The sequence below is a fragment of the Balaenoptera borealis genome (genome assembly GCF_965194805.1).
Source record: "Balaenoptera borealis genome assembly, chromosome: 7".
Classification (NCBI taxonomy): Eukaryota; Metazoa; Chordata; class Mammalia; order Artiodactyla; family Balaenopteridae; genus Balaenoptera; species Balaenoptera borealis.
This window is the reverse complement of record NC_138864.1, coordinates 12,675,668-12,692,486: the sequence shown is the minus strand read 5'-3', so window position 1 is coordinate 12,692,486 and position 16,819 is coordinate 12,675,668. Positions and strand designations below refer to the sequence as shown.

The 16,819-nt window shown below is 58.9% G+C and overlaps 1 protein-coding gene across 2 annotated transcripts in view; it reads left to right on the top strand.

Moving 5' to 3' along the window:
* Nucleotides 1-16,819, top strand: part of ADCY1 (adenylate cyclase 1) — a gene marked incomplete at its 5' end in the record, with an annotated part of 131,093 nt that overhangs the window by 62,241 nt on the left and 52,033 nt on the right. For both annotated transcript variants that reach the window (XM_082400198.1, XM_082400199.1), the window contains 3 exons: nt 7,099-7,257; nt 13,139-13,280; nt 15,439-15,594. In XM_082400198.1, coding sequence (XP_082256324.1) covers nt 7,099-7,257; nt 13,139-13,280; nt 15,439-15,594 — 457 coding nt within the window. The remainder of the gene's footprint in view (nt 1-7,098; nt 7,258-13,138; nt 13,281-15,438; nt 15,595-16,819) is intronic.

Here is a 16,819-nt window from a genome sequence, read left to right as displayed (position 1 = left end):
CAGGTGAGTATTTCTGGAACACTGGGGGCCTGGCCTGCTCCGTTCGTAGCCGCCCTCATCTCCTCATGGTCCTCGTCCGGGGATGAGGAGGTAGGCAGCCTTCCGTCTAGTTAAGGAGGGTGTGGAGCTGGGAGGTTGAGCTGGCGGACGGAGCTTAGAGCCACGTTCCAGCTTCTCGACAGCCTGGAGAGATGGCTTCGGCTCAGTGAGATGGGGTTACCAGGGCCTGGTGTGGTTCCACACTTGGGAGCAGAGAAGTAATAGCACAAGAATGGAACGAGATGGGAAGCACAGCGGGCTCAACTGCACAGTCCTTGCGAGGCCGACTGCGGGGTCCACACACCTGCACACTGTGCGCAGAAGCACGGCGCTCAGCACCTCGCCGGCGTGCTCGACCTGGTACCCCGCTTCTCAGGAGCCGGGAGCTGTGTGTCAGCATTGCCTGGGCCTGTCGAATCCCTGAGGCCTGCTCTGCCCGGAGAGCCAGTGGCAGCTGGTCTGGGCTGTGGTCTAGGATTGAGGGTGGAAAAGCACCCCCCCCTACCCCGCAGGTGATTTCAGTACGCAGCCCCTGCTCTGGAGGAAAGAAGCTGAACTGGAGAAGAGGCTGGTTGTTGACCGGCCTGCTCTTTGGGGAGGCCAGAGGTGGCCCTGGGTCGCGGGCACAGCGCCGTGGGTGACCAGGAAGCAGAAGAGGCTGCGGTGCCGAGATGTCCCTTGCCGGGGCCACAGAGAGGTCTGCTGCAGGCCTGGGGACCTCTGAGCGGACAGAGGAAAGCCAAAGGCAGGAGGGATGGTTGGCAAGGCTATGAGATTCCTGAAGCATCCCGTGCGGACGTCGTGCGTGGTGATGCAGATGCCCAGGTTCGGGGGGATGTGCGAGTCCCACCGTGGGGGTGTCGGGCCGCTGTTGTCAGCTCCGTCTTCGGGCGGACGCTTTGCGGGAAGCACATCCACCAGGGTCGCTCGCTTCAGAAAACAGGGCAATCCATTCCAACCCTTGTGAGTGCAGGACCGACTTGTGTGGGTCAAGCGCTTGCTGCCGCCTGACAGAGAGGAGCTGAATAAGGAATCTGTAAAAACCGAGGAAGAAATCTCTGCAAGGGCAGGAGCAGGCAGGCATGCAGCCAGACCGGCTCTGACCTTGTGTGAGACCGGAGGGGTCGAGGGTCTTCTCCTTGGCCAAGAAGTGAGGAATGATCTTCTTTCCACTTGGTAGAAAGTTCATTTCTATGGGGAAAACAGATGGAAAGATTTTCCATGCTCCGTGTAAAAGACCGAGCGAAGAATGCAGCCTTGAATGTGGAGTCCCAGGGCTCTTACCCCGTCCCAGTGGAGTGGCCATGCCCGAGGCCCCCCGGGTTCCTGCTCTGGGGAATCTGGCCCCCATCTGCCCTCAACACCCAAATCAGATCCTCCTCTCAAACTTGTGGACCTCATTAAGGTGTGCAATATGCTCTTAAAAAAAAAACACCACATGTTAATTGTTGGTGTGATTTTTAATAATAATTTAAAGTCATATATATATTCCTGGTTTTGGCCAGATGGCACCTGCCTGTGGGAGGAATGGAGATAGAGTGGGAAGAGCCTTACGTGCCCACCAAGTGTGGTGACTGGCTTGGTCTTGCCCATGCAGAGCTGTGACCCTGGCTCTCAGTTTCCCCATCTGTAAAATGGGAGTGATGGCTTCATGACATCTGGGGCTCTGAGCGAGGTTGGATTGGCAGAGACCAGGGCAGTGGGACCAACCTCATGGCCACGTCCAGGCCCTGCGTCCTGGTGGTCAGGGGCTAGTCCTTGACCTTGAAGGTTCTGGGGAGGTTTCTCCAGGACTCCTGGTGGTGTCATGCTGCTTGGACCTATGTCTTTGACCCTAAGTTCTGCAGCCCCTCCCCAAGGTACCCAGGCCTGATCCTGCTCCCCCCCCCAACCAGTGGGTGTGCTGCCCACGTGAGATCTGTGCCTCTACCCTTTCCTGCACCCCAGCGCCAGCTTCCCTCTGTCAGGCCTTGAATGTTAGGTCAGACCCAAGGAAACTGCTCCTCTGCAGCCAAGTCTGGTACAAGAACACTTCCTAGAGTCCAAGCCATCAGTCCCCAGATGGCGGCTGTTCCTGAGTAGGCTGGGGGGCTTCCTGCCCGAGGAAGCAGACAGGCCCCCTGGGTTCCTGGCTCCCCATCCTTGAGGTTTCCTTGCATCCCTGATTTTCTCTGCTGTGACATGCAGAAACCGTGTTTGCATCTCTGAGCTGTTGTGGGAATTAAATGGGATCCCAGGTTAAATGGGCTGGCACGGAAGATGCTGGGTCCCCAGCCACTGCGGTCCTCAATTCATTAACCCCCAGAAAAGGGAGCCAGCTCAGAGATGAGCCAGCTGGGCTGCTGCTGTCCCTCCCTTGGGCTCCAAAGCATCAGGACTCTGTGCACTTACAGGAATGGGGTTTGTCCACTCCACGGGGAGCACCTTGCCCATCACAGGCATTAGCAAATCACGAATCAGACCTCCAAACGTGCAGGGTACCATTTTGCTAAGTACTTCATCCAGACGTGGCTTTGCTTGTGGTCTGGGTAATTTTGGTTCACTATATTGAGTTAAGTAGAAGTAAATGACATGTGCTCTTCCTTCCCTGACCCGTCTTTGAGCTGGTAAGGCCAGCTTGCCTGTGCTCAGGTCATGGGTAGACCCGATGTGCCCAGGCTGGAGCAGCCCAAGGCTGGAGGTCGAATGAGAAGAGATGGCCGAGTGACAAAAGTCATTTCTGATTGTTCTGGAGACCTGGTCCTCCCCCTCCTTCAGTTTTCTCAGTTCTTGGCAAACGCTCTTCAGTGAGACAGGTTTTTGGGGGTTTTTTTGTCTGTTTTTCATACAATTTTTTTTTAACTCATTGTGGTGGCTTCTCTTGTTGTGGAGCACGGGCTCTAGGTGCACGGGCTTCAGTAGTTGTGGCTCGCGGGCTCAGTAGTTGTGGTGCACGGGCTCTAGAGCGCAGGCTCAGTAGTTGTGGAGCACGGGCCTAGTTGCTCCGCGGCATGTGGGATCTTCCCGGACCAGGGCTCGAACCTGTGTCCCCTGCATTGGCAGGCGGATTCTCAACCACTGTGCCACCAGGGAAGTCCGACAATTTTTAAATTGTAGTATAGTTGATTTACAATGTTATGTTAGTTTCAGGTGTACAGCAAAGTGATTCAGTTACACATATATATGTATATCTATTCTTTTTCAGACTTCTTCCCCTTTCAGGTTATTACAAGATATTGAGTATGGTTCCCCATGCTGTACAGTAGGTCCTTGTTGGTTATCTAGAGTGAGACAGTTCTTGAGGCAGGATTTATCTACAAGTGACTGTCCAGCTCACTGCACATCTGCTGTTCGCGCAGTTGAGAGCCTGCTGGAAGGGATGACAGATGGGGCGAATTGGTGGAGTGTCCTGGGCTGCACAGGTTGGGTGGAGGCTGGCAAAGGCCCTGCACACTGGGGGCAGGAAGGCCTCCTTGAGGAAGGTTGGATGTGGGTCCCAGAGGTCCCCCTGCCCTTTGCCCTTCCACGACTGCAGAAGTAGAAATGCTTAAAATGCACAAAAACATCTTTTGCAGGTTTACTTATTTACATTTCCCAAACTCACTTCTTTTTGTGAACTAAAACAAATTTTTTTTTAAACCTTAGTTTTCTTGTTTCAGTACCTTTCACTGGCAGTTGGCAAACGAATGAAAAAAGAGTTAAAATGGAAAAGAACACATTCAAAGTGTATACAACTAAATAGGTAGTAAAGATATGTGAACAGTCAGACTTCCACAAAACCTTTATTGTAAATTCGTGGCACGCAGACTTCTGAGGTTATCAAAGCTGAACACCAGGATGCCTGGGACCCTGTGTAGACGTATCTGGTTCTGCGGTCTGGCCTGGCCCCCTGAATACGGAGGACAGTGAGGCCGGGCTCGAGGGCCAGCTGGGAAGGCAGCGTCTCGGCACGCCTCTGGGGCCCGCGTGTGCCACGGTTCTGGGGGACAGGCCCTCGGTGGGTGAAGTGAGCAGTTACAGGCAGAACTGCTCCTGGTTAGAAGACAGGCTGGAATCGGGGGGAGGTTTGAGTGGAGGCTGCTCGGGGCGGGGGGCCGTGGCAGGGGCTTCTGTGGTTCTGTGGTCTGGCTGGCAGGAAGCCCTGCCGGGCAGTGGGCGAACGGTCTGCAGGTGGAAGTCAGGGCAGGGCAGGTGGGCTGCGTCCAGTGAGCCTCACGCATCCTGTGCCATTACTGACAAACGGGGTTACCCCGCACCCCCCCCCCCCGTGCTCCTCCTCACACTCTGTCCTCGACCCTGCCCCCCAGGTCCTGTCCCTTCCTGGTCGCAGCCTCCAGGTTTTGATCTGAGGACAGGACGTTGGCATTGAGGCAGCTGAGTGTGCACGAGCCAGGCTGGGGAGGTGGAGCTCTGGGGACCCAGCCCGAGGCGCACCCCGGGTGTAAGTGTTCGCCTCTTTAACGCTGCTACTCCTGTTATGATGGTGAATAAATCGTGGACCGTTAGTAAGGGCATCGTGCGTCAATAACCTACTAGGAGGAGATCGTGGGATAGTTCCAGAGTCTCTGGGGATGTTAGGCTATTTCGGCCCAGCCTTCCCGCGGGGTGGCCCAGCTCTGTCCTCTCTTCTGCTGCACGGAACAGGCTCCTTTGCTGTCAGAGGCACGTGAGCCAAGGCTTCGGGACTTTCCTTCTCTGTCGCCCTCCTTGCGATGTTGTGGACTTAAGTTGTGTCCTGGTGACATTCATCTTGTTCCAGATGAAGATTCCCAGTCTCTTTATTTCATCATCATTTGAAGCCCCTCGTCCTTCTTCAGTCTTTTAAATTAAGGGGTTTTTTTTGGAGGGCAGCGAGCTGGCGGTGGTCAGGAGCTGTGTCGGCGAGGGGAACTGAACTCTCATTCCACACCGTTTACTCACGAGGGTCCAGGACCGGGTGTTACAACAGGCCCTGGGAACCTAGTGGCCAGGACCCCTTGTGGATGGGCCTCGAGTCAGCAGGCGGCAGGCCCGTCCAGGCACAGTTGACTTCCAGGTACCGAGCGTGGAGGCAGGCTCACGCGCAGTGACAACCAGGTGGGATGGGGCTAGTCAGGACACTGTGGACGCGGGTGGGCTGTGGAAGCTAAGCCAGGGCAGGAGGTGTCAGCTACCACCTTCCTTCTCCCTTGGGCTGACACCAAACCCAAGGGACCAGTGGCAGGCGCTGTGGCCGCAATGCATCTATCCAGCGGCTAAGCCCTGTTACAGCTTGCAGCCGTTGGGGGTGGGGTAGGTGGGAAGTCCCAGCCGCCTGGGACAAGGCACAGGTGAGGAATGACCTGGGGCAGCCCCTCCCAGGAAGCTTGCAACCCACTCTCCGGGAGGGCCCTAGGATGTCCACCAAGCCTCTGGTCAGTGGAGTCAGCCCAGCCATGTGGCCATGTGGATGCAGTAGTCTCCTCTGATGGAGCCTGACCCAGCTATCATAGCAGAAGCAGAGTGACAAGGGTCTGGGCAGGGACGGGGGTGGGTTTGCTGTGGTGAAGAATCTGGGAGGGCTTCCTGTAGGCAGCATCTGGGCTGGGCCTATGTTATGTTTGAACAGGGTGGGATGCACATGAATCAGCCCTGAGTCTTGGAGCAGGAGTGAGATTTTGCCCACAGGCTCGGGGCACCTGCTGTATTGGGGGGGCAGGTCTAGATGTGGTTGGACTACAGGGCACCTGCTGTTGGGAGGGGACGGAGGGTGGGTAGTCATTGTTGGGCTGCCCGAGGGTGGTGGCAGTGTGGCCCTGTGGGCCTTTGGTCTCCCAGTCTCCCTTCCCTCTCACAGCCGATGTCCTAATCATGGGGCCGCCGTGTCCCTGAGCCTCAGCTCCATCTTCCTGCCCTTCTTGCTACGGAACGTCTCCACCGGCCGGAGAGCCCCATCCAACACACCTGCCGGTCGGGGCCACCTTTGGACCCGCCCAGGGTGGGGAGGGCCGGGGGCGCCGTGGCTGACCCCCTCCCCGCCCTCACGGCTTCCTTGCAGTTCTGTCCCTTGGAGCACACCTACCAGGCCCGATAATGCTTCCTCAACAACATGCTTCAGACTTTTCAAAGATTAAATAATCTCTTGCTTTTGGGGAGAAGTGGAAAATCCAGAAAAGTGGCATCAGAGGGCCTCCCCGCGGCCGCGGTGCGTGCCCTGCGCTCTGGCTGTGCGATCACAGGCCCTTTGTGTACTTCCTGCATCTCACTTCACCGTGGGCCTCGTGGGGCTGGAGAAACCATACGGGGCGTCCTCGTGTCCCCCGAGGGGATTTCTGCGCGCAACCCGCCTACATGACTGCCGTGAATCTCTCTCCAAGGAACTTCTAAAGCCACCTCCTGTTTCTTCTCACGAGTGCTTCCCGTGACGCTGTCCCCGCCTCCGAGGGTGGTCTCTCCTGGGACCCTCAGGGCTTCATGCCAGCCCTTTCCTCAGCCGGGGCTGAGCCCAGAGACACGAGCGCCTGGGGAGGTGGAGCGCGCGTGCACTGGCCCTGCAGTCTGATTTCAGCGTCCGCGTGTCTTGTTTTCTCCCTTGAGTTGACGGACGCACAGTGTACAACCCACAAGGTCCCCCTGTTGTTTGGGGCAGGTTTGTGGAGCCCTGGGCCTCCCCACAGGCTGGGTGTGCAGCCCACCCTCGCAGTCAGGGAACTCGGGGTCAAACCTTGACCGTTCCCAGGGCTCCTGGGACCCTGTCAGATGTTCCCCGGGGCTCTCACGCTGGCCCCTGGCTAGCAAGCAGGTGCGAGCACCCCTGATCAGGTCAGTGGCACCCAGAGCAGGATCGGGGTCCTGGATCGGGGGTCCTGGGCTCATTTCTCTCCTGCCGCTGCTCTGGGTGGGGAGGGGGAGAGGGGAGGTGGGATGCCTTGTGAGATGGCCAGTGGCCAGGGAGCAGGGGGGAGCCAGCTTGGAGTGACCCCTGCCCACCAGCGGCCACAGCTCGGGGGTCAGGCTGACTGGGTCAGGAGATCCCCCCATGCCCCTGCTCCCCTGTGCTCATGGCCCTGAGGGGGCAGACCACGGGGCCCCAGCCCCACGCCCTGCCTGTGTTTGCTGCAGGTCCGTGGCCGAGGCCACCGAGGTGGACCTGAACATGCGTGTGGGGCTGCACACCGGCAGGGTCCTCTGCGGGGTCCTGGGCCTGCGCAAGTGGCAGTACGACGTGTGGTCCAACGACGTGACCCTGGCGAACGTCATGGAAGCCGCCGGCCTGCCTGGGTAAATCGGGGACCCTGAGGGCAGGGGCGGGGGATTCTAATTCAACCTTCTGCCTGGGGATCTGGGAACGCCCGGCTGTCCCAGCCCCATCCCCAAGGCCCCCATAGAGAGTGGGCAAGCTGACCCTGGAGGAGGAGACTGAACGCCCCCGTGGTCTGCCTGGCTAGGAGCTGTCCTGAGTGCTGACTGTTGCTTCCCATTTTGCTTTCTTTCTCAGACTTTCCGTGGAAAGTGTTCTGCCTTTAGAGCCCCACTAGGGAAGTTACAGATTTTCCTCTAGAGTGAGGAGGATGCATTTCTCGTTGGTCCGTGCACTCCTAATGCTTTCTAATTACAGTCGCCTCCTTTGGTCTCATTTTCTTCAAACCGTTCCACAGAGCCAAGGCATCCTGTATGGTGAAAACATTAACCCGAGAACTGAACGGGAACTCCCCTCCCTCCACGAACGGTGGGCAGCAGGGGGATGACGTGATTGCAGAAAAGGGAGCTCTGAGGCGCACTCGCATGGTCCCACCCTCCCGATTTCCGCCTCTTAGAGGGGTGGCGGGCCGTGCTCGCGGCTGCTGCGGGGCCCAGCTGCGGTTCCCCGGGGCTAGAGCTGAGCGCTAGACTCCTGCACACGCGCGTCTGCTTCTGTCTTATGAACCTCAGGGCCAAGCTCTGTGCCCTCCGCTCTGAGGGACCTCAGGGCCCCTCTGACCCTGGCTGCCTGTCCCCAGCTGTCCTGTTCTCACCCTAGAGACCTGGCGTCCTCTGGGCCGCATCTTCCCCCCTCCCTCCTGGCCTGACTTTTTGGGGGAGGTGGCGGAAACAGGTGACACCTTTCCTTGTGCCAAGGCCCTGAGCTCGGCCAAGGGACTGCTGGCATCCAAGGCCACTCACTCTGGAGAGCGGCTTTGAAATCGCAGGAAAGGAGGGCTTACGGGGCTCGAGGAAGCAGCAAGCCTGGAGATTAGAATCCAACGAGCCTGAATCCACGCTGAGCCTGCCGTGGGAGTGGCCACGGCATTTCTAAGCGAGCTCAAAAATCGCAGCATTGTCATCTGTGACCCGGGCTGCCTCTGAACGTCCCCCTGGGGGGGGGCCCTCGCGGCCACCGACCCCTCCTTCCTTCAGGGCTCCGTCCTTCCAGCACCCCTCCACTCCTCCTCCTGTTCTCCACCCTCCAGAGCAGGGTCTCGGGGTGGGGCGGGGGGGGGACACCTTCTCACTGTGCCTGCCCCTTGCCCTCTGGGCGCCAGAGTGAATCCCAGCAGCAGCCCGCCTGCAGCCCCGCTGTCCTGCACAAAGTCCAGCCCCTTGGCCGGCCAGGTGGTGCCAGGAGCCGCCCACCTCCCTCCTCCCCTGCCCACTGAGGTCTTTAAGCGTTCCGCCTGCCGTGCGGACAAGCACACGGACTTCCCACCGCCAGGGACCCCGCTCCGCAGACCCCTTCACCTGGCCGGGGCCTCTTTCAAGTTCCGGCTGACCGGTAGCCTCCCTCCTTTCACCCTCCCTACCAGTCCCACGGGGGGGCCGCATCCTGCCTGCCCTGCTCTCTGCTTTGCTTCTTTCTTCCCTCCTCCCCTCCTCTCCCCCTTTCGGAGACACCCCCCTCAGGAGCATAGTGTTTACAGAGCACCTGGCTTTTCCAGGAGGGGGGAGGGTGGCGTCGGCGGCAAAGACAGAGCCCTCGGCCCCGGTGAGGTTCACGTTCTTGGGGGGCCACAGGGAGCACTCCGGGGGATGCAGAGAGGGGAGCACGACATGGGGCCGGAGGGAGGTGCCTTTATCACCTGTCAGCCTGGGTCTCCTGGGCACTGAGGTCAGTTCGGAGCTGGGCGGGGGTCTGGGGAGCTCACAGGCCCTTGGGGGCACTGCGCACGGAGCGCCGGGAGGATGTGCAAGGAGGAGGGAAGATGATGAAGGCCCGAGCCTGAGAGTTCCTGCGAGAAGGGGAGCGGGAGACAGGAAGAGGAGCAGGGGAGGGCGGCGTGGTGAGAGGGAGTGCGGGCAGCCAGGAGGAGGGCCGGGGAGGAAGGAGAGCCGTCAGCTGTGTTCAGTGCTGCGAAATGAGGACTGGACACCAGATCGGGGGCGTGCAGCCAGCGGTGGCCTCAGCAGAGGGTTCAGGGCACACGAGGGCCGAAGCGTTAGTGCCTGGCTTCCAGGGAGACAAAGCATTGCGACTCTCCCCGCGGGGAAGGGGGAGGAGCGGAAGGAAGCTGGCCTGGGAGGGGTTGCCGGAAAGCTGCTCCGTGAGTGGGGACCAGGGGCTGCTGACGCCACCCTCCCCAGTGCCTCTAGGGGCCTGGCCCACGTGGTGTGTGCACCCCTCGGGGTCCTGCCTTGCCCTTGCAGCGGGGGTTGGGGGGGCGCGTATGATGGGGCTTTTCCAGGAACCTTCCGAGACTCCCAGGCCCCTGGAGGTGGTGTCCACCCTGGAGCTTCTCAGGGTTTCCTCACTCTGTCTCTCTTTAGGTTTGCTCTTTCTCGCACTATTCTTAATGTGATTCCTTCATTCTTTAAAAAAATTTTATTTTATTGAAGCATAGTTGATTCACAATGTTGTGTTAATTTCTAGTGCACAGCGAAGTGATTCAGTTACACATATATATATATCAATACGTTCTTTTTCATATTCTTTTCCATTATGCTTTATCACAGGAGATTGAATATAGTTCCCTGTTCTGTGCAGTAAGACTTTATTGTTCATCCATTCTCTATATAACAGTTTGCATCTGCTCATCCCAAACTCCCAGTCCTTCCCTCCCCCTTCCCCCTTGGTCCTTCTTTTGCTTTCGGCACCACCCACCTATCCACTCATACATCCATCCACCCATCCATCTTCCATCCATCCATCTTCCATACTTCCTTCCATCCACCCATCCATCTTCCATCCATCCATCCTCCATACTTCCTTCCATCCACCCATCCATCTTCCATCCATCCATCTTCCATACTTCCTTCCATCCACCCATCCATCTTCCATCCATCCATCCTCCATACTTCCTTCCATCCACCCATCCATCTTCCATCCATCCATCTTCCATACTTCCTTCCATCCACCCATCCATCCTCCATACTTCCTTCCATCCACCCATCCATCTTCCATCCATCTATCCTCCATACTTCCTTCCATCCACCCATCCATCTTCCATCCATCCATCCTCCATACTTCCTTCCATCCACCCATCCATCTTCCATCCACCCATCCTCCATACTTCCTTCCATCCACCCATCCATCTTCCATCCATCCATCCTCCATACTTCCTTCCATCCACCCATCCATCTTCCATCCACCCATCCTCCATACTTCCTTCCATCCACCCATCCATCTTCCATCCATCCATCCTCCATACTTCCTTCCATCCACCCATCCATCTTCCATCCGTCCATCTTCCATACTTCCTTCCATCCACCCATCCATCTTCCATCCATCCATCCTCCATACTTCCTTCCATCCACCCATCCATCTTCCATCCACCCATCCTCCATACTTCCTTCCATCCACCCATCCATCTTCCATCCACCCATCCTCCATACTTCCTTCCATCCACCCATCCATCTTCCATCCATCCATCTTCCATACTTCCTTCCATCCACCCATCCATCTTCCATCCACCCATCCTCCATACTTCCTTCCATCCACCCATCCATCTTCCATCCATCCATCCTCCATACTTCCTTCCATCCACCCATCCATCTTCCATCCATCCATCCTCCATACTTCCTTCCATCCACCCATCCATCTTCCATCCATCCATCCTCCATACTTCCTTCCATCCACCCATCCATCTTCCATCCATCCATCCTCCATACTTCCTTCCATCCACCCATCCATCTTCCATCCGTCCATCTTCCATACTTCCTTCCATCCACCCATCCATCTTCCATCCATCCATCTTCCATACTTCCTTCCATCCACCCATCCATCTTCCATCCATCCATCTTCCATACTTCCTTCCATCCACCCATCCATCCTCCATACTTCCTTCCATCCACCCATCCATCTTCCATCCATCCATCCTCCATGCCTCCTTCCATCCATCCATTCTGCAAGCACTTATCTTCTACTCATTGGGTATTCGGGGAGTGTGGCTGGTCAGACAGACAGATGGACGGGTGGACAGATGGGAGGAATGAATCACTGCTGTGTCTTTACCCCAGCATCTCATGCTGGGACCCCTGGGACTTGGTTCATGGACTCCTTCCCAAGGCCCTACACCCTGAGTGGTTGCCTTGGAGAGGCCAAGGCCAGGGAGGGATGGGGCACCTGTCTGCTTCTTGCATGGAGATGGCCTCCAGCTTCTTGGTGGCAGGAGACCACACAGCCCCCTCTGCTGCCCCGAAGCACACACGGCTCCTGGTCAGCCCCAGACTGATGTGCTGGATGCGTGTTCCAGGCTTCCTGGAAGCAAGTGAGATTGGGTCCCGAGCAAATGGCCTACCCGCCCCCCGCCCCAGGGGCCCTCAGGTAGGAACCGTGATTGGGGTCACCTGCGTGCCCCCCCCAGCTCCAGGGTATGGTGGGCCCGCTCCGCCCCAGGTCCCACATCTCCCCACCCCTGTTGTCCTGGGCAAGACAGCCTCATCAGTAACTGGGCTCTGGTGCCGCGGGCCTTAGGGATGGCAGACAGTGGGCATCCCCACCCTCCGTCTCCGGGCAGGCGAGCTGGCGTGGCTGGCTGTCTCACTCCCGCCGCCTGTGTTGGGTGAGGCACCGCCCCGTGAGTGCTGGGCAGCACTTGCGAGTGAGGTGGCCCTGCCCCCGGTAGTGACCTTGCTGCTCAGGACCAGCCAGGCCTCCAGTTTCTCCCCAGTCCAGGCTGGGAGCCTGGGTGCTGTCCATTCCCGCCGTGTGCTTTTAGGGCAGCGTGCGCCCGAGACCCCAATCATCCTCTTTTCCAGAGCCTGAGGTGCTCTGCGCTGAGAGCAGGTGCTGATGTTTCTGCCTCCCTGTTGGCCCCTCAGCTCAGGGACGGGACTGTGCTGTCCCTCTCTGTGGTGGAAGGAAGGGAGGAAGGGAGGGAGGGAGGGCGACCAGTGAATGAATGAGTGGACACGCATGCATTTCTAGAGACCGTTGGTGCCGTCTGCAGTCCAGGGCCAGGCTGATGGGGTGACCATGTCCCAGGTGCCCTCAGGGCCAGCAGTGGGGGGATGCTCACTCCTGCCTCAGTGCCCCTCCCCGACCAAGGAATTCAGGGGACTGTTTGGGGACGTGAGGGCTCAGGTCTTTGCAGGGAGTGTTTTGCAGGCTGGGGAGTTTGTGTTTCTCCCTAAGCCCGAGTGCTCGGGCCTTGCTAAGGGCCAGAAGCTCAGGCCATGTGTCTAGGTTACGTGGGTGCTGGTGTTTGCTCAGGCTCTGCTGACTGAGGATTTCTCCTTCTCTCACCAGAAAACTCACTGGGGTGGGCGTGAATGCCGCACGCACGGCTCTGTTCCCGCCCGCCCACTTTGTGTGGGGACAGTGCGGGCCTGATGTCGGGCTGGGGTCCTCCCGCCCTGGGGGTTTGGGGACCGCAGCGGGGGGAGGGGCCTCGCTTCTCCCCTCACCTCGCCACCCTCTCCTTCCCTCGCCGTCCTTTCTGTGTCCTCTGACACTTGCTGCCTTCCTCCCCTTCAGTTCCTCTTGTGTCCCTCTGGCCCCTCATCCCCTCTGCCTGCAGCCCTCCTTTGCACGCTTCCGCCTCTCTCCTGGGGTCCCTCCCCTGCCCCACCCCACCGGTCAGTCCTCCTGTGCGTATGCCCCAGGGAGTCTGAGTGTTCCTTCCAGAGCTCGCCCGTGAGGGGGGGCACCTCTGCCAGGACCCCGCAGAGCATCGCCCGGGTGCTGCCCAGAACCAGCGGGGGCCCCGCAGGGGAGGCTCCGTCCGAATCTCCGCCTCCTTTTCCGTAGGAAGGTTCACATCACAGAGACCACCCTGGCGTGCCTGAATGGTGACTACGAGGTGGAGCCGGGCCATGGACACGAGAGGAACAGTTTTCTGAAAACTCACAACATCGAGACCTTTTTTATCGTGCCCTCCCATCGGCGAAAGGTAGGCTCCAGAAGGGGTCCTGTGCGGAGCCTTCTTAAGGACTAATGGCTCCTTCGTTCTCCTCAGATCACTGCTTCTCAGGCCTTGGGCTCTGCGCACATGGAAGGGTGTCCCCGCTGACCTTGTGTCCTGGGCCTGGCCTGTTGCCTGTGAGGGGAGGGCCGTGGGGGAGGGGAGGGGATGGAACTTGGAGTCAGGGCCCTGGGGTCCTCAAGGGCTGGGTCATCCTGAGTCCTCCCACACCTCCCTGGGCCTTCACTGCCTCTCCTGCAAATCAGGTTTGAGAACCCTGTGCAGGAGGTCAGGGATGCGGTGTGCTATGGATCGAGGGGTGCTGTGCACACAGGAAGGCTTGTGACCATCCTGTGTGAGCGCTGAAGGTCACGCTGCCCTGGGAAAGTGATCTGGACACGATTGAGGGTGAATGAGCCACTTCCGGGGCTCAGATGAGGGGTGCAGCGCTCAGGTGAGGGGTGTAGGGCTCAGGTGAGGGGCACAGGGCTCAGGTGAGGAGTGCAGGGCTCAGGTGAGGGGCGCAGGACTCAGGTGAGGGGCTCAGGGCTCAGGTGAGGGGCGCAGGGCTCAGGTGAGGGGCGCAGGGCTCAGGTGAGGGGCGCAGGACTCAGATGAGGGGCATAGGGCTCAGGTGAGGGGTGCAGGGCTCAGGTGAGGGACGCAGGGCTCAGGTGAGGGACGCAGGGCTCAGGTGAGGGACGCAGGGCTCAGGTGAGGGGCGCAGGGCTCAGGTGAGGGGCACAGGACTCAGGTGAGGGGCATAGGGCTCAGGTGAGGGGCGCAGGACTCAGGTGAGGGACGCAGGACTCAAGTGAGGGAAGCAGGACACAGGTGAGTGTAGGGTTCAGGTGAGGGGTGCAGGGCTCAGGTGAGGGGTGCAGGACTCAGGTGAGGGGAGCAGGACTCAGATGAGGGGTGCAGGACACAGGTGAGGAGTGTAGGGTTCAGGTGAGGGGCGCAGGGCTCAGGTGAGGGGTGCAGGACTCAGGTGAGGGGAGCAGGACTCAGGTGAGGGGTGCAGGACACAGGTGAGGAGTGTAGGGTTCAGGTGAGGGGCGCAGGGCTCAGGTGAGGGATGCAGGACACAGGTGAGGGGCGCAGGACTCAGGTGAGGAGTGCAGAGCTCAGGTGAGGGGTGCAGGACTCAGGTGAGGGGTGCAGGGCTCAGGTGAGGGGTGCAGGGCTCAGGTGAGGAGTACAGAGCTCAGGTGAGAGGTGCAGGGCTTAGGTGAGAGGTGCAGGGCTCAGGTGAGGGGCGCAGGGCTCAGGTGAGGGGCACGGGACACAGGTGAGGTGCATGGGACACAGGTGGCCACAGCTTCTTCAGGATACAAGCAGGTCAGGGAGAGCTTCGGGTTTCGCTGTCCTGGGGCATCCATGGGCCAGTGCTCTCCGGGCCAGGATGCGGTGGCACCCATGTGACGTGGGAGCTGTGGATGGGTGTGGCACTGGCCGGGGGAGAGAAATGGGGCTCAGGGCAGGGTGAGCTGACTCCTGGAGAAGGGGAGTGAGTGTGTGAGAGAAGGGCAGGTGTGAGAGGTTTGGGTGACCAGCTGGGGTCAACCTGGGGACATAGGAGCGGAGGGCAGGGTGCCAAGGAGGAAGGCCTGCGAGCCGCTGCCGGGATGCAGGAGGTTGTGAGTCAGAGGAGGGAGCCTCGGTGCCATGAGTGGATGCCGCCCCACCCGTCATGCAGAATGAAACAACAGCGTCAGCCGTGGCTGCGGTTTGAGGGTGACGAGGTCTGTACAATGAGCAGCCCCTTTGGAGAAGTTTGGGTTGAGAAGGAGAGAGAAAAAGGTGAAAGGCAGAAGGGGAGGTCTGCAGAAGGGGAGGTCTGCAGGAGGGACCCCGCGGGCCAGTGGGTGACACTCATCAGCGTGGTGCTGCCCCAGCTGGGTGATGTCCATGCATCTGCCCCAGGATTCGGGCATCGCTCTCGTTTCAGCGGCATTGGGCGTAGTTGAGACCTGCGTGTTTTGGGACCGGGTTGCCGGTTCTGTTCCCTGCTGTGTCTGGTGAGCAGTAGGTCCTCAACAAGTGGCCTGTGATCTCCCTGCCCTGTTAAGTTCGTGCTCCCCGCCCAAGAGGTAGGACGTGTGTGTCTGCTCACAGCGTTTCTCTTTGCTGCACGTCCGCACAGATATTTCCAGGGCTGATTCTCTCAGATATAAAACCGGCCAAGAGGATGAAGTTCAAGACCGTGTGCTACCTGCTGGTGCAGCTCATGCACTGCCGGAAGATGTTCAAGGCCGAGATCCCTTTCTCCAATGTCATGACCTGCGAGGACGACGACAAGGTAGGCGGCCCCACCCCCGTGTGCCGGCCCTGCTCTGAGTCCCTGTTCGTCTGTCGTCCCAGTGCAGTCCTGCTGCTGTCTGCTCCATTAGCCCTCGCCCTTCACCTTTCACAGTCTTGTAAATGCCGTTCAGAGCTGGGCTGCTTTTGCTTTCCTGCAAAACACTTTTCATTATGTTGTGTTTTCATTTTTGCAACTTGGCATTCCATGGATTTATCGGTAAATTCCAGCTACAGTCCCCCAGCCGTTGTTTAAATCTGTCCTCAGGATATTTGTACGTGTCAGATATTGTATCGCTGGTTCCGGAGCCCCCGACCTCCTCTGTCTGCACCCCGAGAGTCTCAACGTGCTGTCACCCCAGCCTTGCCCTTCACCTCCGTGGAGAGCATCTCTGGCCATCCCCTCCCTCCCTCTCTGGCTCTCAGAGGCCCCTCCTTCCTGGGTTAAGTCCCTCCTTCCTGGGTTAAGTCCCTCTAGTTCATGGTACATGGCCTCCAACCTTGACGGAGGTTCCTTTTGTGGGTGTTCCTGCAGGTGACCTGGGTGCAGGATTTTCCGTCTTTCTTCTTGGGTTGGTCAGAGTCACCTTCGTCTTTAGTCTGCTGGGATGGGGCGAGGCCTGGGGTGAAAGCCTGGAGCTGAGCGGGGACAGCACTGTGGCTGGGGGGGGTGGTGGTCCTTAGTGTCTGCTTCAACCACACAGGCATACTGTCTGTAACCCGGGGCCAGAGACCCTGATCCCTTCCCCCCAAGGGAAGACCCCGGTCCTCTGGGGCAGGAGGGCCGTGTCCTGGCAGCCTGGGGTGAAGCCTGTGCTCCACCACTTCGTCAGCAGCTTTGATCATCCTCCCCACGTCCTCTTGTCATTGGCCCTCCAGCCGCTGCACCGACGGCTGTGCCTGCTGAATATTCTCACTTTCGCTGTCACCTGTGTTCTTGGGTCTGCACATCAGTGACTGTTTCCCGAGATTGCGTTGCTGCTTCTGCAGTCTCATTTTCTCTTCCGTGTGGGTTTTATGCCTTTAAAAGGAATTCCCTCACCACAGTTTTAGTGGCTTTTCAGGAAGAAGCAAAATCCTGCTGACTCTCACACCTGGGCTCAACGCCCCGGACAGGGGCCGTGCAGCTCCGTCCCTCCCATCCCAGGGGTGGGGGGAGGCAGATCTGCTGTGTGCAGGGCCCCTTCCCTCCCTCCTTTACTACCAGCGTCAGGAGTCACGGTTGG